The following is a 24,775-nucleotide window of genomic DNA, read 5'->3' on the forward strand; positions in this document are numbered from 1 at the left end:
AGGCTCTTTTCTCGCAGTCCTTTCAACACAGTTTCACACTGGGCTGTACAAAGGGAACTTGATACCTCACCTTTCTTTTCCTGCGCTGCTTTTTCTTATCATTTTCATTAGTGAAAGACGTATATTCGGGGACCTCGCCTCTCTCTATTAGATCTTCAATTATGGCATGCAGTCTAGGTTCTTCATCACAGTTTGTAAATGGAACAGCTTCCAAAATATAGTCCATATCTCCCTTACCTTTAAAAAAATATAAATATATATAAATAAAATGTATATTAGTTGATATACGTGCGATATAAAAAAATGGCTCTAATTTCGATTGGTTTTAAACAATCTGTATCGGCTCTTATTTTTGCGCCAATAAAATTATCTTCCGGATAATCAACGAGTTCGAAAAGAATTGAGAGTTTCAAAGGATTATCTGCACAAAAATAGACTTCTCTCTTTACAGAAATGTATCTTTTCGAACTCGTTGATTATTTGGAAGATAATTTTATCGGCTCTAATTTGCGCCAATAAAATTGTCTTCCAGATAATCAACGAGTTCGAGAAGAATTGGGAGTTTCTATGGATTATCTGTGCGAAAAAGACTTTTCTCTTTACAGAAATGTATCGGCTCTTATTTGCGCCAATTATCTTCGACCCGAGGAAATATGAAAAGTTACGGTGACGTCAATTTGATGTCATATTGACCAAAATATGACATAAACTTGGTCAATGCGACATCAAATTGACATCATATTGACTTTTTATTTTCCTTGGGGCGATAAACGAGTTCGAGAAGAATTGAGAGCTTCAAAGGATTAGCTGTACAAAAAAAGACTTCTCTTTCTTTACAGAAATGTACCAGTTCTTATTTGCACCAATGATCTTCGAGCTAATCAACGAGTTCAAGAAGAATTGAGATCTTCTAAGGATTATCTGTACGAAAAGACTTATCTCTTTAACAGAAATGTATCGGCTCCTATTTGCGCCAATAAAATCATCTTCGAGACAATCAGCGAGTTCGAGAAGAATCGAGAGTCTCCAAGGATTATCTGTAAAAAAAACAACTCACTGTCCGTGTACGCTCTCTTGAGATCCTTGATCTCAGTCTCCGAACCCTTGTAATTCTTCTCGTAATTATTGATGTCTTCAACGGTGATTTGTTTGAACAAGGACCGCCAGTAATCCGCCCAGTTGCGCATCACGACCTCCTCGCTCTCTTCGTCGTACTCGCCGGACTCATCGTAAATCTTGCGCTTCTCCGTGTCACTGAGGATCGAGTGTATTCTGCCGAGTACCTTGAACTTCTCCGTCGCCTCCACCTTGATGGCCTCCTCGACGCGATCCGGATGCACGAGCAGCGACAGCTTGTGATAAGCCTTCTTAACTGGTGGCAAAAGTAACGAGCGGTATTGTTACAATAAAAAGTAGCGAGCGGTGTTGTACAATAAAAAAGTGCGAAAGTCACAGCGAGCGAAGAGGTTAGCCGCGCGGCCCACCAGCGCTCGCTCACCTTGCTTGTCGTTCGCGGTCCTCGATATTTTTAACACGTCGTAGAAGTTACGGGCGCCGAAGTACTGCTCGCACAGGTCCAGTAGGCTCGCCATGCTGCCGGGTCTTCCAAGAGGATACTGGAAATTTTAGTTTCCGCGGGCCGGAGGTACGGAACGAACGATTTGACAACCGACGCGGTCAGCTGCTGCCCGCCCGCCACATTTCACCGTTCAAATTGACGCGAGCCGCCGCGGGCGCCATCTACGCCCCGGCGCACCGACGGGACGAGCTCTCCGTCGGTAACAGCGCCCACGTTACGTACCGACCGCGTCGCCCCGCTGAGAGAGCAGCGGCCGCGTCCTCTATCGTTTCCGGCCGCACGACTTCTTCTCGCGTGGTCTCTCGGTTTCTTTTCCGGTTTGTCAAAATGGTAAGAGGTGCTGTGGTATCCGATTCCGCTGAGAAATCGGGCAATATTACGCCGCCGCTCGTCGATCGCGATAAACGAACGTGACCGTAAGGTATTGAATTGTTTGGTCTCGATTAATGATGGGTATTTCTCTTCGCAGGGTATCGACATAAACCATAAGCACGATCGGAAGGTTCGGAGGACCGAGCCAAAGTCCCAAGATGTCTATTTACGACTACTTGTAAAGGTAAGCGCCCGTTGCCTTTAGCCTCGTCTACGCGACAAGGCGTAAGGCGCAAGAGCTCAGGCGTAGGCGTTGGTAATAAAATTAGTTTATTTCGCTTGCGCCGCTGCGCCACGACCCGACGATCGGGAAAAATCCCCTTGCGCCTGTGCTCGCGCCTTACGCCTTGTCTAGACGAGCCTTTTCGTATCTTTCGCCAGCGAGTGCGATCTCGCGAAGCAGATTGCACGTCCAAGTGTCACTTGGAGATTTTCGATTCCGTTCTACTCGGAATTTAAGAAATACCGCACGCCTGTCCCTCGTGACTGTGTCTCATTGAGGTTAGTTTTCACGTGTGGCTACGTGTGAAGAGTTTCGCGTCGCACCTCTCTTCGAGTCTTACCTTCGTCAATCGAGTGAGATCGAGTGAGATTTGGCGATTTGTCTACCTCACTTTTCAAGATTGCGAGCTGCACTCTGTGTCAGGCCTCGCATGGGTCTGATCCAATTTGAAAGTTCGCTAGAGAAACGCTCGTGTCAACTATCCTATCTCGCTTATTTGCAACATAGAAGGGCGATTATTATAGTTGATACATGATGTTCCGAATAATCCTGTATAATCGTAGACCTAGTTTACATCGTGCGCTTGATACGCGTGTCGAATAGTAATGAGTAGTAAATGGCTAGTAAATTTATTTAAGGCCAGTTTCACGGATGTCGGTTAACTGCCAACCAAAAGTTAATTGGTTCTTTCGCGCTTCTCAGGCAACAAGATAGAAAAAGATACGGAGTCGATACTGTTAACTCGGGTTAACAGTTAACCAACGTTTGTGAAACTAGCCCTTAGGCCCGGTTCCATCGACGTCGCTTAACCTTAAGCTTAATTCGTTCTTTGTCTCTTTCCAACTGTTACTTTAGAAAGAGACAAGCGTGAATTCAACCAAGATTAAAGTTAAACGACGTTTGGTAAAGCTGGGCCTTAGTGATTGGCTGATCACTTCAAATATGCCATTTCTGGGTGTCCAGTGTTCAGGGAAATCTGGAAAACTGGGAAAAGTCAGGGAATTTTACGATTTATCTGGATTTTTTACATTGTTTCACATTTTTTCTGAATAATTTAAAGTTTTTAGAAAATAAATTTTTCTCTAGCTCTCAGTACGCTAATTTTCTGACTTGCTAGACGTCAATTTATTTATAAGCGTGGTCGATAATTTATATTTTCATCGTCGTGTTATTTTATTTCGATGTGATCAACTGAGACAAAACTAAAAAGAGATGAATTACGGTATTATCTAAGTAAGTTACTATCTAGTAAGTTGCAGACAAAATGCACTTGAGCAAAATGAAAGCATATATGATTACGTACAGTATCACAAATGGTTCGACCGATTTGTAACGATATGTTCGTTTCTATTGCACTTTGTATACATAGATGGTATAATTGCTTTAATTTAAATTTTTATCTTTTCAAATCCCGGACTTTTGTTTCCCCGAGAAAAATATTTCAAGGACTTCGTCGTTTAACATTTACTTGATTTACCGTACAGATGTACGCAAATTATGCATCGTGAAAAAAGTTACACTAAACGGTCAGGGAAAAATTAATTCCGACTCCTGGAAAAAAAACCTGAAAAAGTCAAGGAATTGTTTTCACAGAGTTTGCTGGACACCCTGCATTTGATACGCGCATCAAGCGCACGATGCAAACTAGGTCATGGTTCTCGAACCTTTTAATCGTGCCGCTTCTCTTATAAGATTAAAACTTGATAGAATGTTCACGGGACGCTTGTACATATTTTCTGCGATGAATTTCTTCGTACGAGTTTGTGGTGAATTGTGCATTTTCGTCAGGTCCCCAAAAAGACCGCAGGTTGAGAACTTGGGGGCTTGGAATCGCAGTTGAATAACGGACGCTTTGTTGCAGCTGTACCGGTTCTTGGCGAGAAGAACAAATTCGAAGTTCAACAAAATAATCCTTAAACGCTTGTTTATGAGTAAGATACATCGACCACCGATCTCGTTGGCGCGCGTGGTCCGTTTTATGAAGAAACCTGGGAGGGCGAGTTGCATCGCCGTAATTGTCGGCACCGTCACTGACGATGCCAGGATCTTCGAGATCCCAAAATTGACGGTAAACGACTATTGGCGCTCTGACGCCTAAAGCCAGCAGCTTTTTTGCTTGCTGGTTTGCCTGCGTGCACCTTTACTAGCTGGTGCAACCCAATCAGGACGCAATCTTAACTAATCTGACCTATCACGTGGAATCCTGATTGGCTCTCACTAGCCAGCAAAGGTGCGCGCGAGTAAACCAGTCGACAAAAAAGCATCGTGTGCCACTGGCTTAAGACTGGACTTTCATTTGTCATGCTACATTTTAAGTGTGTTAATTGCATAGAACTTATAGACATGGAAGGGGGGGGGAATAGCATGTAAAGTTGTATGGTTAATTGGCTGGATGGACAATGTGTAGATGCTCGAGAATCTTACTGTTCTGTGCCTAATCAACGCGCTTAAAAAACTTGTGCGACAAATGAAATGGTACTGTTAAGACAGCGGCACACGATACTTTTTTGCTTGCTGGTTTACTTGCGTGCATCTTCGCTAGCTGATGAGAGCCAATCAGGATGCAATCTTAAGGTAGTTCTTTGCCAACTATGCAAGTCAAAATGAGACTTGATCAATAAGGTTCAATAGACAATGAATTCTTTTATATTAAATTCAAGAAGAGACTTTTAAACACTATTGCTTCTCTTAAACTCATCTCACCTACACTGAAGAAAAATTCTAGATAAACTTGCGAGGTGCATGTAGTAATACATTTTCGAAAAATTCGATCATTACTGAATTTGACATTAACAGCAAAACGTTTGGTAATATGTAATTGTGAACACTTTGAAAGAGTAAATTTTGCATTTAGTGGAGCCAACTAAATTCTGCAATGTTTCAACTTCCAACCAACTTTTATCATAACGACCTGTGCGTTTAGTTGAAACTATCTCACCATAGACCTAGGTAACGTCAACCAAGCTTGAATTATTATAACCAAGCCTGTTTTTTCAGTGTATCGCGTGGAATCCTGATTGGCTTTCGCTAGCCAGCGAAGATGCGCGCGAGCAAAAAAAGCGTCGTGTGCCGCTGGCTTTAGATTCGTGTTACATCGTGTGACAACTTTTTTTGTATTATTTTTTTAGGTGTGCGCTTTACGCGTAACCGAGAAGGCCAGGGCACGCATCTTGAAGGCCGGCGGCGAGATTATCACATTCGATCAGCTGGCGTTGCGCGCCCCGACCGGAAAGCGTACGGTCCTGATGCAAGGACCGCGCAACGCTCGCGAGAGCGTCAAGCACTTCGGCCTGGCGCCCGGCGTGCCCCACTCGCACTCGAAGCCATATGTCAGGTCGAAAGGCCGAAAGTTTGAGCGGGCCAGAGGCCGTAGGCGCAGCTGCGGTTATAAAAAATAAGTTTGATACAACGCGCATCCGACGGATTGTCCCGTCGGGTGTAATCCTTTTTTTCTCATTTGGTTAAGTGAAAAATAAACTAGCTTCACCACAACGTCCTGTTCTCCTTTTCTCGTAGTATCGCACACTTCTGAATGTTCTAGTTTAGAAGCTTCCGTCTTCGGGATTTACACGGTGTTGTTTCCGTTCGTTTGTGTTGGCGGTTGCCGCATATGCATCGCTACATTCGATATCTGATGGACAATGGGGACAGCACGGCGCGTTCAGCGGAAGAAGCTACGTCGCAATACTTGTAAAATTTGTAGATTTGACTGGAGTGTGCTCTTAGATTCTGCCATAATTAAAAGCACGCGCCGGCAGATCGTTACAGCAGTTGGAAAGCAACTTTTTTTTCCGCTTAACGCGGCCAATGATCCGCGTCGGTCGCTAAACGTGTGCACATTCAGTTTGTGGATTAACACGCGAAACCTATTGCTCGCCGTTCTTCATTTTAATTTCTACTAACGTGTAAATACGCGTCAAACGTTACATATAAAATTAAAGAATAACTAACACGTTGCAAGGAGATGTTTAAATTACCAACAAAGACGTTATTTCGCTTGCCAACAATCGCGACGAAAGAGCGATCAGACGCGCGCGCTCGCTCGTTTCAACTCGAATCGAACTCCGCGGGAACAATCGACCCCCCGCCGGCCTGAAGTTGGCGGCGGGTCGAGGTACCCGCGCATCCCGCCGCGCGGCGAGGCGCGGTTGCTTGCGGGCGCTATCAGTCGCCATCTTAGCGGCCGCGATCGGTTCGTTCTCCGTGTCCTCGGGGCTCCCCGTCGTATGTTCGGCGCGACTGTGCGCAGCGTCGTCACGGCAGGCAGCTGGCCCCGTCGTCGATAGTCAGCGCGGCGCACCGGGAAGCGAGCGGAGCTTGCTAGCGGCGGCGGCGGCGGCGGTGACGACGACGGTTTGCCGGTGCACGAGAACGGCCGGCGGCGCGGCGCGACGGCGACGGGAGAGCGGGTCATTGACGGCGGCGGCAGCGAAGCAGCAGCGCGCCGAAGGTGGGCGGCGGTACGACGCGTTCCTCTCCTGGCCCCGGGCCTGGCTTTAAAGCCCAGCTCCGGCTCTAGCCTAAGCCCCCCGTTCGCTGCTCGCTCCGCGACGCTCCCGCGCGCGCGGTCACCCTCCGCGAGAACGCGTCCGTGACGTAGGACGTAAGAGCGCGACAACTCGGCCGCGAGAGGTGCGGAAGCTCGGGGCGGTCTCCCCCCTCTTCCCTCCCCCCCCCTCGTCGAACCCGAAATCCCGCGGCTGAATAAAGGAAAGGGGGAGGGACGGAGAGAGGATATTCCTCGCTCGGCGGCGGCGGCAGCGGCGGCGGCGGCTGCGACTGGCGATCGTCTCTGGGACGGGAAGATGAGCTGCCAACGTAACGCCGGCAAGATCACGGTGCCGGACGATCTGCGCGACGTCCTGCTGGAGTTCACCATCAGCTACCTGCTGGAGCAGCCCGGCGACATCATCGACTACGCCGTGGACTTCTTCACGCGGCTACGCGACGCGAGGCGTACGCAGCTGATCCAGGCGGACGGTCAGACCTGCTCGTCCACGCCGGACGAGTCCGTCGACGAGGGTGAGTCTCTCGGGAGGGAGAGCGAGGTCTTTCCTCTCCGCCACTTTCTCTCCGTCTATCCCCGTCTCGCGGCGTCTCAGGGCGATTCCTCTGTCGGTTGACGCTCGTCTGCTCGAGCTGGCCGAGTCCGGGAGCTTTGTAAGCAAGATGGATAAGTCACGATTAAGGGTCCATTCTGAATGCAGCTCTTGCGAATCGAGGCGGATCTCACGACTTGTGGCCTTGTTAAATTTTTCAGGCGGGAGACCCGCGGGCCCTTAGTACTCCGCGCGGGAGGATAATTCGCTCCGAAAAATCCGTCGAGGAGTCCGAAACGAAAGGGATGCGTCGTCGCGTATGTTACAGTCGGTATTGCGCTTCGCGCAAGGAAGAAGCGAGAAGCGGCGCTGGGCTCTTCGAACACCCCGTTTCCGCAAAAACCGCAGCATCCCGCTGTCTTAATTGAGTTAACAAATCGAGAGAGGACGGTCTAATAAAAAAAAAGAAAGAAAGAAAATGCGTCCCGACACCGAGGATTCGACTGCCGTCTCGGCCGATTGGAGACCACGACGAGAATCCCCGTGTCCGAATTGTCGGGGAGAATCTCGGGCACTGTTCGCGCGGGCATAAGGAGAGTGACGGATGGCTCGGTTAAACTCGTCGTGATTAGCGTCAATCACGAATGTTAGCACAGTCAAGCTCGGGCTGGTCGAGTGCCGCTCGAATCGATATCGGTTGTAAGTTAAGCGTGCAGGGTCGATTCCATCAACGTCACAATTGACTCGTCGCCCGTAGTTTCGATTCTCACTTTCCTTCCGAGGGGGGTGGCCCGCGGGGCGGGCGGCGGCAGGAAAGGTCGCGATTCCGGGTATAATGCGGAATGTATAGCGCGACGTGTCGGCACGGCGGACAGCGGCGGCGGCGGCGGTTAATGATTTAATAACACCGAGCGCGATCTGCCGTTTACTCCGCTTATCCCACGCCGACACCCGTCCGCCTCCCCGCCACCCCGCGTGCCTCTTTTCCGTCGATCGGCAAATTCAACGGCGCGCCAGATGACCGGCCAGCGAACGGGGACGTCGGTCGATCGCCTGGATTTCCCATCCGATTACGCCGATCAGCTCGTTCGATTATCCCTGGGGGGTTTTCTTTTCTCTTCGTTTTCGGGGTCGCAACGTCGGCGATTCAATACGAGCGGTTACCCGGAATTAGCGCTGAACTGGCGGAATCGGTTCTCGGAAGAGTCCGCGCGCGTAACAGCGGGTGCGATATACGTTGTCTGAACAAACGTCGGGATGCTCCACTGGGGAAAAGGCGTGTCGGCGCGACACCGGCGCGCTTCTACCCGCGCGTAATTTCGACGTCGAATTCGAGGAAGGCACCGAGGACGTCCTTTTCTCTCTCCCTTTCTCCTCCCTGCGCGACACCGTCCCTTTACGAAAAACAACGCCGGCCCTTCCTCCCGCTCAGATTAACTCGATTTTCCGAGTCTTTCTGATCCGATCAAGCCGGGAAATCTTCTTAAATCTCTCTCTCTCTCGCGGAGGAGACCCACGAGTGACAAATGCTTTTAGGATATTGCCGGGTCCCCTTTCGCTGTGGGCGAAAAGTGTTCCCCGATCCTCGCGTCTGTTCTTACGAAATTGCACGGATTATCAAACTTCATCCCCCGCCGGCTATTACGTCTTGACATTTCGGCGAACTCCGCCTCGCGGGAGAACGAAAATAGCAACGCCGGGGCTTGCGTTTCTTCTTCCTTATACGGTTATATGTATCTTCTTCCTACTTTTTCCAATTGTCTTGCCCCTGATTGCGCGCAGAGAGACGCCCTCGCGAGCCGACGTGTGTTGCGTCGCCGCGAGATTCGCGGAGAACTAATAATAAATTATGCCGGACTCGCGTTCTGAACTTTCGCGCCTCTCATCAGATCGCACGGGCCACAATCGATCGGGATTCCACCGGAAATTCGCGTGATTTCCTCCCCCTCCCTCTGTCTGTACGTTTATCTAGACGGATTTGGATTTTTCACAATATAAACAGTTGAAAAATTTGCGTTTTTTTTTTGTTAAAAAAACGCCGGTTAAAATTTCTTAATTTAACATATTGCTCTTGTGTTCCCGAGTAGAAATGAAATCATGCATGCCTTATGTATGGTCAGGGCCCGATAGGGAGGAAATAAGGAATCCCTGACATGTGCCTGATCCGGTACGCCTGATTCCCTCATGGAATTTGATAAACGTTAACCTGAATATATAGTACTAGTACCACTCACTGCCGCGACGTGGCGACCGCGCGGTAGTTTTTCTCGTAAGTAAAAATTATCCCGTATTAGTGTAAGAGGCGAGCCGATATGATGCGACAGCGAGTTGTCTGGATCATGGATAAACTTCAATAACCTGAATATACTTTTGATGACTGTGTAATTTAACACAATTTAAAAATTACTTTAAAAAATTGAGTGAAAAACAAAGGGCAAGTAATGAGGTCTTAATAAGGAAAACGTGATCATGCAATTTTACTTTTCGACGTTACATTTACAAATTTAACAGATATCACATGTCCCAAACGGTCCACACAAATTTTTGTGTTAATTTAACATAATAAGGATATGTTAAATAATCACACTAACACTCTGTTAATATTTTAACACCAAATAAATGCTGCAAATCTCAAAATAATTTGAGATAAATTTTGTGTAAAATTAACACACTTAATGACAAAATAAATTTTTGAAAATGTAATTTTTACATTTTACAGATGTAATAAGTTAAATGACGGTTCAAAAGCACTCTCACTTATATTATATAGAATAAAATCTACATTTTATTCTGTAAATTTTAACTTAAATCTTGTTACTAATAATATAGAACATATTATATGTATTGTGTAAAATTACAAAATAAGTACACATTATGTTGTTTTAACATTTCTTTTCAGGTATTTTAATAATTTTACATTTGAGGTCAATTAACACAAAAGAGAAATATGTTAAATTAACACATGAATGTGTTAAACATTTAACACAAAAATTTTAACCGGCATTTTTTGTAACAAGAAAACACCAATTTTCCATCTATGTAGTAAAATGCATGGTAAAATTTGTAAAAACTCTCGTAAAGTTGTTCCAAATGCTACGTTGCCCTGCGATTACACGATCTAACAATGAATTTTCCGCTAAATAGATTTCCGTACAAGAGTAATAAGTTCACGTGGGGTCAACAGATGATGCCTTATTAATTTAGCAGAAACCCCGCTGTCCCATATTAGGAGCCCGTCCCACGAGGGGACTTTCCTCTATTACTTGTTCTTTACTAGTATTTTTTACTTTGTATTAGTGCACTCATTAATTTCTTATTATTCCTCTCCTCTACATTTCATACGCGTGCATTGTTAATTTTCTGTTATTTTCTGCAATATTGTTCGTACGCTTCAGGGAAAACTTGTCCCAGAGCACTGAATAAATAAATCTACTCGTCCCGTCATCCTTTCCCTCCACCCCGGGGTGAGGGCTCGGACTCTAGACGTCGTCATCGCTCGAAGGGACAAAGGGGGGAGAGCGTCGCTTCTGGCGCTGCCGCGGAGTCTGACACCTCTTCTGGTAGGAGATACCACGCGCCGCTCCGGCTTCAAGTCTCGCAGCCGCAAGTCCGAACGTCGCTCGTCAGCTCGTGCTATACTTTCCGAGACCTGCGCGCGATTTGGGGAACCCGATCGTTCGCTCGGCCGCGCCAACGTGGTCCAGTCCAGTCCGGTCCGGTCAGGCGCTGTCGAGGCGCGAGACTCCTCGGATGCGCGGCGGTTTCGACAGTTCCTCGTCCAGCGCTCGGCCGGCACGGCGCGACACGGCGATCGTCTCGTCCGTGCGACGCGTCCCGACATCCCGGACATCGCGACTCCGCTTCGGCCGCGCTTCACGCCACGTGGTTCCTCGACGTCGTCCTCCCGCGGGCGAGGATCAGCGCGGACGCGATACCTCGCGGGTCGCTCTTTTCCCCCGAGTCCAAGTCGTAGGTTGAAAGCCACCCCGAGGAACGTTCGACTCTCGGGGCTGCTCGTTCCGGCGATCGTACGGCGAAGCGCTCGCGGGGATTAACGTGTAGGAGGCAAGAAGAGCGCCGAGCATCCATGCCGTCGCGTTCCGGAGTCGTGTACCGCGCGCCACATTGACTCCGTGTCGCGGCTTCCTCCCTTTCGTGACAAAATCGTGCTTGTGAATCCAGTGAGTAGACATACTTGTTTCGTGCCAAGTGAACGTGCCACCAGGAAGGACCAACGTGTCCCTCGTCTCTCCGCCGCGCGTGTTCCTCTCCTCCCGCGGGCCAAATGTCGCTCATCTCCGTCATCGAGCCGGTGGATGACACTCATGACAAAGGTGCGAGAGAACCGGGCGCACGCGGACCCCCCGTTGTCCGAGCTGGATATGGCAGGCGAGCTAATCGGATAATCGCGCTGCTACTTTCGCGACACTTGTTACTTCTGCGGGGAACAATAGGAGAAGGCGCGCAGTCTTGTGTGTCTCCGTTCGAGAAAGATGTCACGGGTCTTTTAAACGCGAGGGGTAAACCGCTGGCCAAAATCATGTACACCAATGCCTACTGACGCCCAGTGGGCATTACTCGTATCTTATCATCTTGTTTTATCTTATTTTATGTTTATAATGCCCAGAAAATGCCCGGTAATGCCGCAAATCTGTACGCCACAATGCCCTCAGCGGTTTGCCCCTCGTTTAAAGTTGCGTCTTCGCTCAACCCTTTCATAATTGAATTATTTTCGTCCTCCAATTTTTCGTTGATATAATGGTTTCTTTCACTAATAGAATGCCAAGACTCGGTGTCACGTCGCTTAACTTAAGTCTCACAATCAGTTTAATTCATCGTTTGCCCCTTTCCAAGGGAACAATTGGAAAGAGACGAAAGATAAGTTGCAAGATGAAAGTCTGTCTTTTTAAATTTCCTACGTCGGATCTGTGTGTCACGGGCTGCGGTCCACTTGACGCTACAAGTGCTTCGAGGCGTTCTTCCTCTTCTCTTTCCTTTTGGTAAAGAAAGAGGGGGAAAGGGAAGCATTTGTAGCGTCAAGTGGACCGCAGCCGTGAAAGAGTTAAAGTCGCGAGAGGAAAGGGGTATCGTTAGTCCTCGAAAGAATTTGTCCGAGGAGGACTGTTATTAATCTTTCAATCCTCAACTTCTCGGAAAGGATGCCGTGCATTTTCGCCTTATTTCCTCTAAAATTCCCGCCGCCGGTATTTCCGGGAGACTCGCGTGACAACGGGAAAATACGCCGTGATCGGGGCGAGATAAAATTTTCACCTTTCATGGAAATTCGTGTCTCCCGAGGAAGGACAGTGCCGACGTCGCGCTTCGACGTATCCGCACTCGATGTTCCAAGACGAAAGGTCAACACTTGAGAGAGACGTCGACGGTATGTCATTACAGAGGGAAAAAGTTCCGTCGAGACTCCGGCAGAAATTGCGAGGCGATCGAAGATGGAGCTTTATCGCGAGCTTCCGTCGCGTAAATTCTACCAAGGGAGGGACATTTTCCGCGACATCGTTCAAAGTGCTAATGTCGAAACTCCGAAAATCAACTCCTCCTGCCGTCGTTATCGGAGACCGGATATCGCCGCACTTAACCGAGCGCGCCTTTTGCATTTGCATAATTGAACGACAGGCCATTTTTTTTTTTCTTTACGCGACGGCTCTCGCGATCCATCGTCGAGTCCTCTTCGAGGCTCTTTTCGCGAAAACAATCGTCCAATTACGTAAATGTCAAACTTGACGCGGTAAACACGCGTAGAATTGCCATTTACAATAAAACGCCGGGGCCTTCGTTTTATCATCGTTCGCGAGAGCCGTGCGTTTCCCGATTCCAACCGCAGTCGACTAGACTGCGTAAAAATTCATTCGTCGAACAATACCGCCTCTTTTTCCCTTGTTCCTCTCGTTAACAGGGACCAGAGTTAAGCTGCGCCGTTCCTCGCCCCCCCTCGATTATAATCTTGCTTTGCGCTTTAATCAGTCGACGTGCAATCGATTTCACTGATTTCCATATCTTGCTCTTTTCTCAGCTCGATTGCGATTGCGTCCTCCGTTTAATCGAGGTGTCTCTATTGTGTTTCAGAGCCGCCAGTCGGTCGGTTTGCCTCCAGAAGGAAGAGCGTTTTCGCGGAGACTTACAATCCCGAGGAAGACGAGGAGGATGACGGCTTCAAGGTATGCCAGCCGCGTTATTGTCACCGTTCTACAAACTATCGCGTACGTTCCCGATAACGAGACCGCGCGCGTGTGACGCATCGTTTGCGAGGTCTCGCGTATCTATATCTTTTCGAAAAAGAGAAAAACGGCTGGAGTGACGGAGGAGCCCGAGCTGATTGAACGAATTACACGCCACGATATGAATTCTATCGATGCAATCACGCTGATGGTCGTAATGACGCTCTATTGGCTTAATGGTTGCTCGAACAACGGCAGATTTGTTCGTCTTAGAAAACGTGGTTTCGTCCTCTCGACACGCGTCGCCGTCGCGTTTCAGACTTTTGGACTTCTATTAGGGCGAGAGGGTGGGTAATCGGCGTGTGCAGTACTTGATGAATACTGTTACCAAAAAAAAAAATTACTAGTAAGGATATTCTTCGATGTCGCCAGCAGTAATTAACAACATCGGCGTTTTCTTGACCATGTCTGGCATTTTGTAATAATACAGAAAATTTATTGCGAAAAATATTACCTCAGCCAGAGTTTGAACCTGGACCTCCTCCCTACACTCTAGGCGGGCGCCTCACCAAATCGACCACTGAGGCATATTGCATTCTAGCTCTGGAAAAAGAGATTACATCTACAAGCGTGAACGTGTAACAATTGGAGACAGATCTGTTGCTCACGTGAATATGGTTCCGGTCGCTCGCAGCGTTTCGACGCGGAGTGAAGATATTTCGTCGCAACACAGAGATCCCTCGTACTTTTTCATGATTACGCAATAAGGAATAATATTGTTCGTGGGATTTTCAAAATGTGTATACCGCGCGTCTGCGGCGCGAGGAAAAACACGACAGGCTATTTCAACTTGTTTTGTATTATGTTTCTAACTTTTGAGTTTTTAATTTCGCCGAACAACTCGGGCAATCCCAGTCGGCCGAAGGTTGATGAGAAAATTTCGATTCAAGAAGTTGGGAAAGAAAGCACCGAACGGCATTGATTCTAACATCGCAGCGAACGAAAATTGGAGAAAGGAAGGAAAGGCCTAAAGTTCAAAAACAAGCTGACAAGAAGGGAAGAAGAGAAACCGTAGCAACGGGAGAGATACTGGAACAATTTTTAAGAAAAGTAGTTCACAGTCTAGTAAATTATGTCAAGGCGGACGATGGACTGCTATTGCCGATATACGCGACCCTTGTCTACTCTGGCAGTATCGGCCAAGTGCTATTTTTTTTTAAGATTTATTATGGAAATTGATAAAGATACAACTTCGATTTACCTAACAAAATAGTACACTGAAAAAAAAGTGATGTTGCAACTGCAGCAACAATTTTCTAGGTACGAAAAAAATAACTGAGATATGTAAATGAATAGACAATACTGCGAAATTGCATGTACTTTGTATTTAATCGATTTAAATAACAAACGGAATTTCTATCTGAACCGTTGGCGAATGTTGGGAAGGAAGTTCTGTAGCGCCCATCCATTATAATGTTTGATTGTGGTACACGAACAGTTAATATTCCTTACTAAGATTGTTCTACCTGTGGTACCGACATTCATTTTTATTCAGTGATTAAGATTTAATCGTGAAGCAAACTTTCCAGAAGATGTTACTAGAATGCTGCTGCTATAAATTTTGCAGGCTACTCTGGGGAAAAAAAAGACAGCAGCCCATTTTGGGGCCCGCAATTAGTAATCGAATTCTTTGGACTGTTCGTAAGAGTACAAACAGTTTTCTAATAGGTACAAACACTGGCGATAAATTTTCCTTGCAACAATCTACCTGCGTTAGCAAGATATTTTTTTGCGTGTAATAATAGGTCTGTTTTCTGTTCCCGCACTGATGAACTAGTGCAGTAAGCTAAAACGAGACGAAATATGCTTGTCTTACTCTAATTTATTGCACTAGTTCGCCAGTATAGGAACAGAAAACGAGCCTAATGTGTTGCTCCTCTACAAGTATGGTTGTCGTCAAACCATGAAGATATTCTTCGTTGCGCCTCATCGTGCGTCAAGCGATCGCTAGCTGTTACTCTAGCAGATGTCGCAACGACTGATATTTCGTTTCTACGCGGCGCGAGGCCTTCGGAAGCAGCCGCGCTTTTCACGCTCGTCACGTCCGTCGAATTGGCGAAAACCGATACGTCGATCGCCGAGGTTCTTCGCTGAGCGAGTGATTGCACGATCGCAAAAAAATGCGCCGAGGCGGCGATCGCTCGCTCGCGTCGACTAAACGCGGGAGGTTCTGTAGGCGCGCGGGTGTAAGAGCGGGCCGAAAATCCGACGTAGAGCGATAATCTTCCGCGGCGAATTAAAATACCGGGATCGATCGCCCGCTTTTGGCGCGCGGCGCTAATCGAAAACCGTCGCGCGCTCTTATACGTGTTACGTTAATTATTTCCGCGGGGCGGTCGCGCGTTTCTAAAATCGGTCGGCCCCGAAGAAACGCGTGGCCGCGCGCAGAGGGGGTTTATATAACGCATTCGCGCCGTGCGGTGCATCCGCGCGCACTTGTTATCGCCGGTATTTCGCTTCGACGAGGAGAGAAGAGCAACGGTGACGAGCGCGCGCCGTCTTCGACACGGAGGAAGTTTAGGTTTTTTTTTCGGTGGCGGCAGAAAATAGAGTCTCTCTCTCTCCCTCCCTCCTCCCTCCCTCCCTCTCTCTCTCTCTCCTCTCTCTCTCTCTCTCTCTCTCTCTCTCTCTCTCTCTCTCTCTCTCTCTCTCTCTCTCTCGCTCATTATGAAATGTCGTTATACGCCGCGCACGTACATGGTGTGTGAGTATATACACATCCACACGAGGTACATAATATATATCACAGTCTATTAAAGCATAGCTGGCGCACAGTCTCTCTCTCTCTCTCTCTCTTTCCCTCTCCCCCCTTCTCTCTCTCTCTCTCTCTCTCTCTCTCCCCCCCCTCTCCCTCTCCGTCTCTCCCGCGGCCTGCTGCCGCGCGAGTGACGAAACGCGAACGAAGAGAGTTACTTTGCTCGGCGATGCGAGGTCGGCGATGTACCTTTGTGACGTCAGGCCTCGTGTTCGATAACCTGGCACGGACATGATTTACATGTATGCATGCATCATCGCCGTGTGTACGTACCGTACATACGCGCACGTGAATGAGGGAGAAAGGAAGCGTGCACGGCGTAAACGCCTGTGCGCGCGCGCGCGCGAGAGAGAGCGCGCGAGCGCGCTTATATGTGTCCGTGGGGTAGTAAGGGGGTTTTGCGAAGGGTCGGCGGCGACGGGTCGGGTTCGACGGGAGAAAGAGAGAGCATTTTCACAAAGATAGCCCCGGTGAATCCGATTATCGTCACCCCGCTGGCGGCTGGTTACACGAGGAGGAAAAATCGGCCGTCTCCTCCTCCTCCTCCTCCTCTTCCTCCTCCCCCCTCCCCTCCTTCCGGTAGGCCAGGCCGGCCGATCGTATTTTCTCCCTATATATGCCGCGACCAAGAGGACAATAGCAAAGAAAACTGGGGCACTCGCGATTTTTAGTAAAGGCCGAGACAAGGCTGCGCGGACCTTCTTGGCCGTTTTTCCGATCAAAGGTGCAGCGCGTCATCATCTTTTCTCTTCGGGTTCTTCCACCATGATAATAAACAGGGCCGTATCTTGGGTGAGGCGGGGGAGGCGCTAGCTTGATAGGACGGGCTTAATAACATAATAACTTTTTGGCGGGGAAAATAATGGGCTGGGATCAGGATTTCAACGGCGAATCCCCCGGCCAATTTGGATCGTTCGATGGCAACGTCCGCGTTACGAGCCGAAGGGAGGGGCGCGGCTTCTCGCGAATTTAATTTCAGAAAACTCTGTACGTTGTCGGTTAATTTGGTTGACCGACGAACGAGAACCTTAACTTCCCGTTCAGGGAGAGACTCGGGAAAAGGGGTATACGAGATTAACTCCGAGGAGCCGAAGAGGTAGAGGAATCGAAAGCTGGAGAGATCGGTCGATTTCAAATATCGGAGCACCGCGAGGTGCTCGTCTCCCGTTAAAGTATAACGCGCGAGAAAACGGGACGGGTATCCCGGCGACGGGGAGAAAGAGAGAGAAAGAGACTAATCGCGCCGAATACACGGCGAAATAACAGCTTTGCAGGTGGCGAGCGTCGACGTGCGGTTGACCCTCGGCGAAGTTCTAATCGTACACGATACACGCGGCCCCGGCCGCACAATGGCGCGGCAGATGGGACGACGTCGGTAATGGGAACGTGGAGTAACGGTTCCCTGCGAAATTGATCGTTTCTGTGTGCAACAATTGGCGACGATAACGAAACAAAAGAGCTCGCGCGCGCGCGCGGCTCGCGGCGCGAGAGACCGATTGCCGCGTGTGCACTTGCCGAGCTGGCGGCCGCGAGACGCTACGCCCAACGTGACAATGCGAGAGTGCTGAGTTTTAAAGCCTCGTGTCCACGACCTGAAGAACTGTGCCCAGTCTTTTACGGAAAAGCAAGTTGATTGGCTACACATTTCCCGGAACGAGAGCTTCTTGGGAGACACAGTTCTTGGATCGTGGACCCAAAGCCTTGGGGTCCACGATGGTAGAAATTGGCCCGAGATCTCGATCCGAGAAAGATGCAGCCAATCAACTTGCATTTTTTTTACAGAATAGCCACAGTTTTTGGCCACACATTTCTCGAAACTAAAACTTGGACACAGTTATTGGGTCATGGACACAAGGCTTTAGGGTCCACGATCCTAGAAATTGGTCCGAGATCTCGACTCGAGGAAGAAGTAGCCAATTCTGCATCTTTTACAGGAAAGTTGCAGTTTCTCGGAATGAGAACTTGGACACAGTTCTTGGATCGTGGACACAAGGCTTTAAGGTCCACGACGCTAGAAATTGGCCCGAGATCTCGACCCGAGAAAGATGTAGCCAATCAACTTGCATCTTTTACGGAAAAGCTGCAGTTGCTTGGCTACACATCTCTCAGATCGAGATCTCGGAACGATTTCTAGCATTGCGGGCACAAGGCTTTAGGCCCGACGCGCAAAGGAGAAAATATTGGGAACAGGAGTGAACCCATATTGTAAATTCATGAGCTACAATAGAAATACCTTGAATCACGACACAGTTCCCATGTTTAGATCTTACATTATATTCTCTTGCATTACTGTACGTTATATTGATACTTAGTCTCCCTTATCTTTCCTCTCTTCAAATATTTAATACATATTCCTCTTTTGTGCGCAGGGCCTTAAAGGCGAATAATTTTTCATAGCAGAGGCACAAGCTTTCGCGGAGCGGAAGGATTAAGGCGCATTAAGCGAATAATGTATACGTAACGCGATATTAACCGCAGCCTCGGCGAGAACTCTTATCGAACGATACAACTTTTTTTTTTAACTTGTTTTTTCCCCGTTTTCTTTATGCGCGGAAAATTTAGAGCGATTACAGTGATTACGCGTCTCGTTCCGAGCGCGTTTAGACGCTGAAGATTCTGCACAGGTGTTAAAACGTCTTGAGCTTTACGTTGTTATTGCGCAAAAGAAGAAATACACGGCGAGAAGAGTGCTCCGTTGCGTAATTTTTACACGACCGCGTGGCCGTCTCGGTTATTAATAATTTCGCCAAGAATCCCAATTTCATTATAGCGTGATATATAGGCTTGATTATACCGCCTGATAATCCTTGGAATCTGACAAATGATGCACTTTGTCTCTGAAATAACGGCGAGTGGAGCGTGGGAGAGGTCAAAGGTCACCGTACCAAGAGTGTAGCATAAAGGGCAATATCTCAGGTTCCAGTCGAATTAACGAATTTACTCGTTGTAGCCTTTAGAGAGAATTGCACTCTTACGGGGGGCCCGTGTGGTGTTTCCGGAAGTTCAGAATTCAAGAATAACCCTAGGGGAATAAGTGACAAAATGTTGAAAATTGTAAATACGTCGATACACATAAAGTGTTAATTTAACATACCGCTCTTGTGTCGATTGACCTCAAATGTAAAATTATTAAAATAACTGAAAAGAAATAGTCAAAGCAACACAATGTGTACTTATTTTTTTAATCTGACACGATACATACGTTCTATATTATTAGTAACAGAATTTATCTGTTAAAATTTACAGAATAAAATGTAAATTTTATTCTACATAACATAAGTGAGAGTGATTTCGAACCGTCATTTGACTTATTACTGTAAAATGTAAAAATTACATTTGTTAAAATTCATTTTGTCATTAAAAGTATGTTAATTTTACACAAAATTTATTTCAAATTATTTTGAGATTTGCATTTATTTTGTGTTAAAATATTAACAGTGTTAGTGTGATTATTTAACATATTATGTTAAATTAACGCAAAAATTTGTGCGGACCGTTTGTGATATCTGTTAAGTTCAACACAAATTTTTCAACTGTGTACATGCAATACATGTTTTCTACACAATAATGCGTCTTATGAATAAACGATGCTTTAATATTGTCCGGTAAATAATAGGTGAAACGTCGTGCGCTGCGCTATTCTTGCTTGTTCGGACTCGAACCGCGTTAAATCTCTCTCTAATTATTCATTATTTCGCGGAGGGGCGACGTCTCGATTATTATGTATACGAGCGGTTTAACAGCGGATGTAGAAATTTCGTCCGAGCTGCATTTTACCTAAGCTTCATTTTGCCTTCATTGCGGCTCATTGGTTTCAGATGGTCCATCCAAAGAGCGACGAGCAACGACAAAGGCTCAGCGAGAGCGTCAAGAACATACTCCTGTTTCGCGCTCTAGACGAGGTAAGTTAAACATAGTGCGTTCATCAGCCGCGATCGCAAATAGGCATAAGGTGTAACGGCAACTTGGTGCGTACATCCGCGCCAGTTGGGCGAAATACCAAGAGACCCACGAATAATCTCTCATTAGGAACGATCGGTTTTTGCCAGCGAGACAATTCGCGTAATTGAGATATAATTGTCTCTCATTAGCGACTTGTTGATGCACTGGAGTATAAATTACCAGCCATCTGCTTCGACTATTAAATAATATTGAGCGTTATATGAGATACTTCATTTTTTAAAAATATATTTCATTTTAATTTATCTCAATTTTTTCTTGACGCGCACGCATTAAGTTCTATCTAACGGGGGACTAGTCTAAAAATTGCCGCTTGGCAAAAATCGATTTAGTCAAGAATCAATTATGTTAAGAGGAAACGTGTAATAATGAGACACCCTTGTATACGTATATAAACGTATTTATGTACGTAGGAGCGCGTACATCGATTATCAGCGCGATATTAACGTGCCTGTCCCTGCCTGCGTGCTACAATTTTAAAGCCGATATTTTAAATCCCGGATGATAATATCGCGCTAAAACGTATTTATACGTGTATAATAAAATTACTTTTGCAGGAACAAATGGCGGATGTACTGGACGCAATGTTCGAAAAAACCGTTCAACCGGGAGAATTTATTATCCGACAGGGCGACGATGGTGACAACTTTTATGTGATCGAGAGGTAATACTTTTTCTTTATATATTACAGTTAACGTATCGATAGGCTTCTCCCTTCAGCGGCAAGTTCCAGTGAACCAAGAGGGGATGCGCACAGTCGATCACTGCTTTTACTCAGAGCTGAAAATATTCGAACAATAACGTTTAGTAATTCAATTATTCGGTTGTTCATTTTGAAATTCGAGTTCACGCGGACATGAGCAGGAGTGTGTAGCTGCCTTACAGTCTGATCCTCTGTCCTATATATATATATATATATTTCCAATCGTCTCTATCTGTTCGCATTTCGTGTTCTAGGGGCAAATTCGAGGTGTACGTCAAAGATCCCGCGGGAATGGATAATCATATTCACACTTACGATAATCGCGGTGCTTTCGGAGAACTGGCCCTTCTGTATAACATGCCCAGAGCAGCCACTGTCAAAGCTTTCACGTCTGGCACACTCTGGGCCATGGACAGGCAAACCTTCCGACGTATTCTCCTTAAATCCGCGTACAAGAAGCGTAAAATGTATGAAAACCTTATTAATAAAATGCCGATGTTGAAGTCTCTGGAGGTAAATATTACGCAGCTATTTATATATACATCTAATTGTTTTTCCACGAGATTTATAGAATATATTTTGTGATTTAAAATCTTAAATAGCTCTTGAGTTCGTATTTTAAGATTAAATACAATTACCGCGTATCCCTTTTATTAAAGCTATTCCCTTTCTTTGATTAGAAAAAGTATATTCGAGCACAAAAGAAAAATCAGCTCCCACGCGATTTAAATTGTAATATATTGAAAAATTTTGCAGCCTTACGAGCGGATGAACTTAGCGGATGCCCTTGTACCGAAACAGTATTCCGATGGCGAGCAGATAATCAGGCAGGGCGACACCGCAGATGGAATGTACTTTGTCGAGGACGGCGTCATCAGGATCACCAGACTCGGCGAGCACGGCCGTGAAATTGAGGTGCATTTATTTATATTATACGTTAATCCGTTTCCCTCCCCGCGGAACGATCCGATTACGCTGGCGACGAGCCAAGAAAATTCCCTCCTTACTTAACCCAGCACCTTTAATATCCTGCAGATTACTCGTGTTCCGGCTGGCGGTTATTTAGGCGAGTTGGCACTCGTGACGCATAAACCACGCGCCGCTTCGGCCTACGCTGTGGGGGACATCAAACTGGCATGTAAGTTTATTTCATTACTGCCCACCGTTTCCCGAATTGATAGGTAATCAATAACATTGCGCCGAGTAATTGCGGATATCGATATTCACCGCAGTAATCGGGCTTATTAAAGGACGGCAGATGGTCGCGATATCTCTCCCTGCGCATTAAAATTGATTTTGAAAATTTCTATATACAGGATGCCACACTTCAGTGGATTCACAAAAATAGCAATTTTGTCTGCCTAAAGTGATTATTTCATTTATTCAACCGGTCATTCCTTACGCTTACAGTTTTGGACGTTGAAGCTTTCGAACGTTTGCTCGGCCCGTGTATGGAACTTATGAAACGTAATATCGACGATTACGAGGAACAACTAGTAAAAATTTTCGGCAGCAAAACCAACATCTCCGACATTCGATGAACTGCTTCCGGGTGGAGCTACATCGCCGTGCTGCTGTACTAAAGGACGCGACACTTTCGTACAGCGCATAATGTATATCAAGCACAAAAGAACTTGTACCACCTATTTCTGAATCTCATCCCGCGTGTTTCGGGTATCATCTCGGAATCAACAACTGTTTCATATGACTGTTCACTTAGACGTATACCGATTAAGATTCGTCGATAATAGTTACCAAGTTTATACCTACGGCACACATTGAACAAAGCTATAGGCTGCTCGATTATGTGCGCGTGTATAACGTAACGACACGGTATTAATGACTATTCTCTAAGACTGTATTGGATCAAAAAGAGAGTATTAGTGCATCCTGTCGCTCGCGCTCGATCGTTTGCAAAATGAATATTTTTTATTTCTTGTTGCCCCAGTGAAAAATCGGAATATAATATTTTGAGACACACGGTCATTATTACAGTATTTAACTTTATCCCCGGAATGACTCAATTTTATCTCAATGTATTCTATCTATATGCTCACACAATTCGTCTATACTCTCGTCCATTATCCATCTTTAGACAAATCAGCGGCTATATTTATAAGACATAGTAGGAGTATCGAATATTCGAAATCGAATGCTCTTCTAACGCGCTACTTTCTGGCAAAAGATAGATTACAAGAGAAACGACCACATTAGTAATTGAACATTGACACGAATCTCTTGCAAGGTGTTTGTACGAAATACCTAATATGCATATCACTCTTTCGAAGATAATGAAAGTAACATTGCCATTTTTAATGAGAACAGACAGAACTGTACAATATTCTTTGATACAGCCGTTTAACGATGTAAAATATCTTGATAAAATATCAGATCAGACAATCACGATTTTGTCTATGATTCGTGACGAGTAGTAGATACGCACTTTGCAAATATGCACATATACATACACAAAAATGTATCACATGCAACGTGCACACAATGGTAAAATAATTTTCTAATTCGTGTTTTTTTTTATATATATAAATGTGACTTGCGTATGAATTACTTTTTTTTTACGTACTAATATATCTTTCACGAAACAATGCATTTACATTATCGTAGTTTTGTGCATAATTATTTATAATTAAATTGGAATACAGTATCACTTAATAGATTTTTACTTGAAAAAATAATCAATTATTTTCTAACAAGTAACAAATTCTGATAAAAAATTTAATTTATGTTCTTTATTAATAGAATCGATAAACGCCAGAGTTGTACAAACGCATTCTATTTCGGATATAGAGTACTCTCAAAGAAATGCATAGAAAGTCCAGAACTAAAGGAGCCTTAAAATTAACTTAAATGCGCGGATATAACAATGCAAAAGGAATATATCGCATATACACATGTACAAAGTAATGTAAAAGAAAACATAAATGTGAAATGAGAGAAAAAAGGAGTGTAACATTTTCTAATTGCTTTGTACTTGTATGTATCAGATTAGGAATTTTAGCGTAAAAAGGTAACCGCGCGTTTAAGCTAACGTTAAATTCAAGTGTGTCTTGCCGATAAATAATGGTAACTCGAGGATCGATTACGAGAATCCGTCAACTTATTTTTATTACATGTGTACAAGACACGTTATGTGTATGATGATATACGTCTATCATCGTGATAAAAGTCCAGTCGAAAACCGATTCGATTATAGTAATGGACAGGTGCGAATGCTAGTCACTTTTTATGACCGTGTTTTTGTCACGTTGTCTTCTGACAATTACATCTGACACGAAAAAAGAAAGGATACTTTTTATTACGGTGAACTATGTGTATTTACCTCGTGACTGAAACTCGCGATAAAGCGGCAGGGCTTTTTAAATAATATCACAATCGTGTGAGGGAGAAAAGGGAGACTAGTACGAAAGTGAAATAGAGAGAGAAGCTAATATAGGAATTGTTAATAATGGTTGTATTATTCTTCAATGTGCGGCACTGATGCCTTGCATAGCCTTATTTTTTTTATGCATGGCCCATTTTCTTATAGCTGCTTGATCAAATCTCGTGAAATTTTTCAAATAAACAGTTAAATGAATTAAATGAAATCTAATATCTCTCAATGATCTAAAAATAATTCAGATTTTAAAACAGTTGAAAAACAATTTGTTTACAACATAGTATCAGTATCTTTAGTCTTCCACTGTATCTCCAGGCTGTGATATTATTTTCGACTGAGTATTTCATTCCTTTCTTGTAATCTCTTATAAGAGAAAATCGTAAAAAAATATCGTAATCGTTATGGAATTTGTGAGGCATTAAATTGATGGGTTTGTTTTAAATGATTCAATCAACGTATCTCGTATATGTAGATACGAGATTTTTATGGATTAACAAAAGTGACTTGATCATTGTTG

The 24,775-nt window shown here is 45.5% G+C and overlaps 3 protein-coding genes across 4 annotated transcripts; 2 read left to right on the forward strand and 1 right to left on the reverse strand.

Moving 5' to 3' along the window:
* Window positions 1–22: 22 nt before the first annotated feature.
* Window positions 23–1,592, reverse strand: LOC105566614 (J domain-containing protein CG6693). The gene is made up of 3 exons (XM_012020757.1): window positions 1,499–1,592; window positions 1,058–1,372; window positions 23–237 (listed from the first exon to the last, which is right to left on the reverse strand). Exons 1-3 carry the CDS (start codon window positions 1,590–1,592, stop codon window positions 23–25), a joined length of 624 nt encoding a protein of 207 aa, XP_011876147.1.
* LOC105566578 (60S ribosomal protein L18) lies at window positions 1,592–5,666 on the forward strand. Its single transcript, XM_012020693.1, has 4 exons — window positions 1,592–1,909; window positions 2,049–2,135; window positions 4,036–4,242; window positions 5,303–5,666. The coding sequence occupies exons 1-4, from the start codon at window positions 1,907–1,909 to the stop codon at window positions 5,570–5,572; spliced, it is 567 nt and encodes a 188-aa protein (XP_011876083.1). The 5' UTR covers window positions 1,592–1,906; the 3' UTR covers window positions 5,573–5,666.
* Window positions 5,667–6,883: 1,217 nt separating this feature from the next.
* On the forward strand, window positions 6,884–24,624 carry LOC105566581 (cAMP-dependent protein kinase type II regulatory subunit). 2 transcript variants are annotated; one of them, XM_012020696.1, is made up of 8 exons: window positions 6,884–7,196; window positions 13,295–13,386; window positions 20,020–20,103; window positions 20,719–20,825; window positions 21,119–21,377; window positions 21,621–21,779; window positions 21,900–22,002; window positions 22,275–24,624. In XM_012020696.1, exons 1-8 carry the CDS (start codon window positions 6,980–6,982, stop codon window positions 22,403–22,405), a joined length of 1,152 nt encoding a protein of 383 aa, XP_011876086.1. In that variant the 5' UTR covers window positions 6,884–6,979; the 3' UTR covers window positions 22,406–24,624. The 2 variants fall into 2 exon arrangements, with proteins under 2 accessions (XP_011876086.1, XP_011876087.1); XM_012020697.1 differs by lacking the exon at window positions 6,884–7,196 and adding an exon at window positions 11,105–11,547.
* Window positions 24,625–24,775: the final 151 nt, after the last annotated feature.

Source organism: Vollenhovia emeryi, unplaced genomic scaffold (genome assembly GCF_000949405.1).
Source record: "Vollenhovia emeryi isolate VEMERY1.0 unplaced genomic scaffold, V.emery_V1.0 DF939144.1, whole genome shotgun sequence".
NCBI classification, from domain to species: domain Eukaryota; kingdom Metazoa; phylum Arthropoda; class Insecta; order Hymenoptera; family Formicidae; genus Vollenhovia; species Vollenhovia emeryi.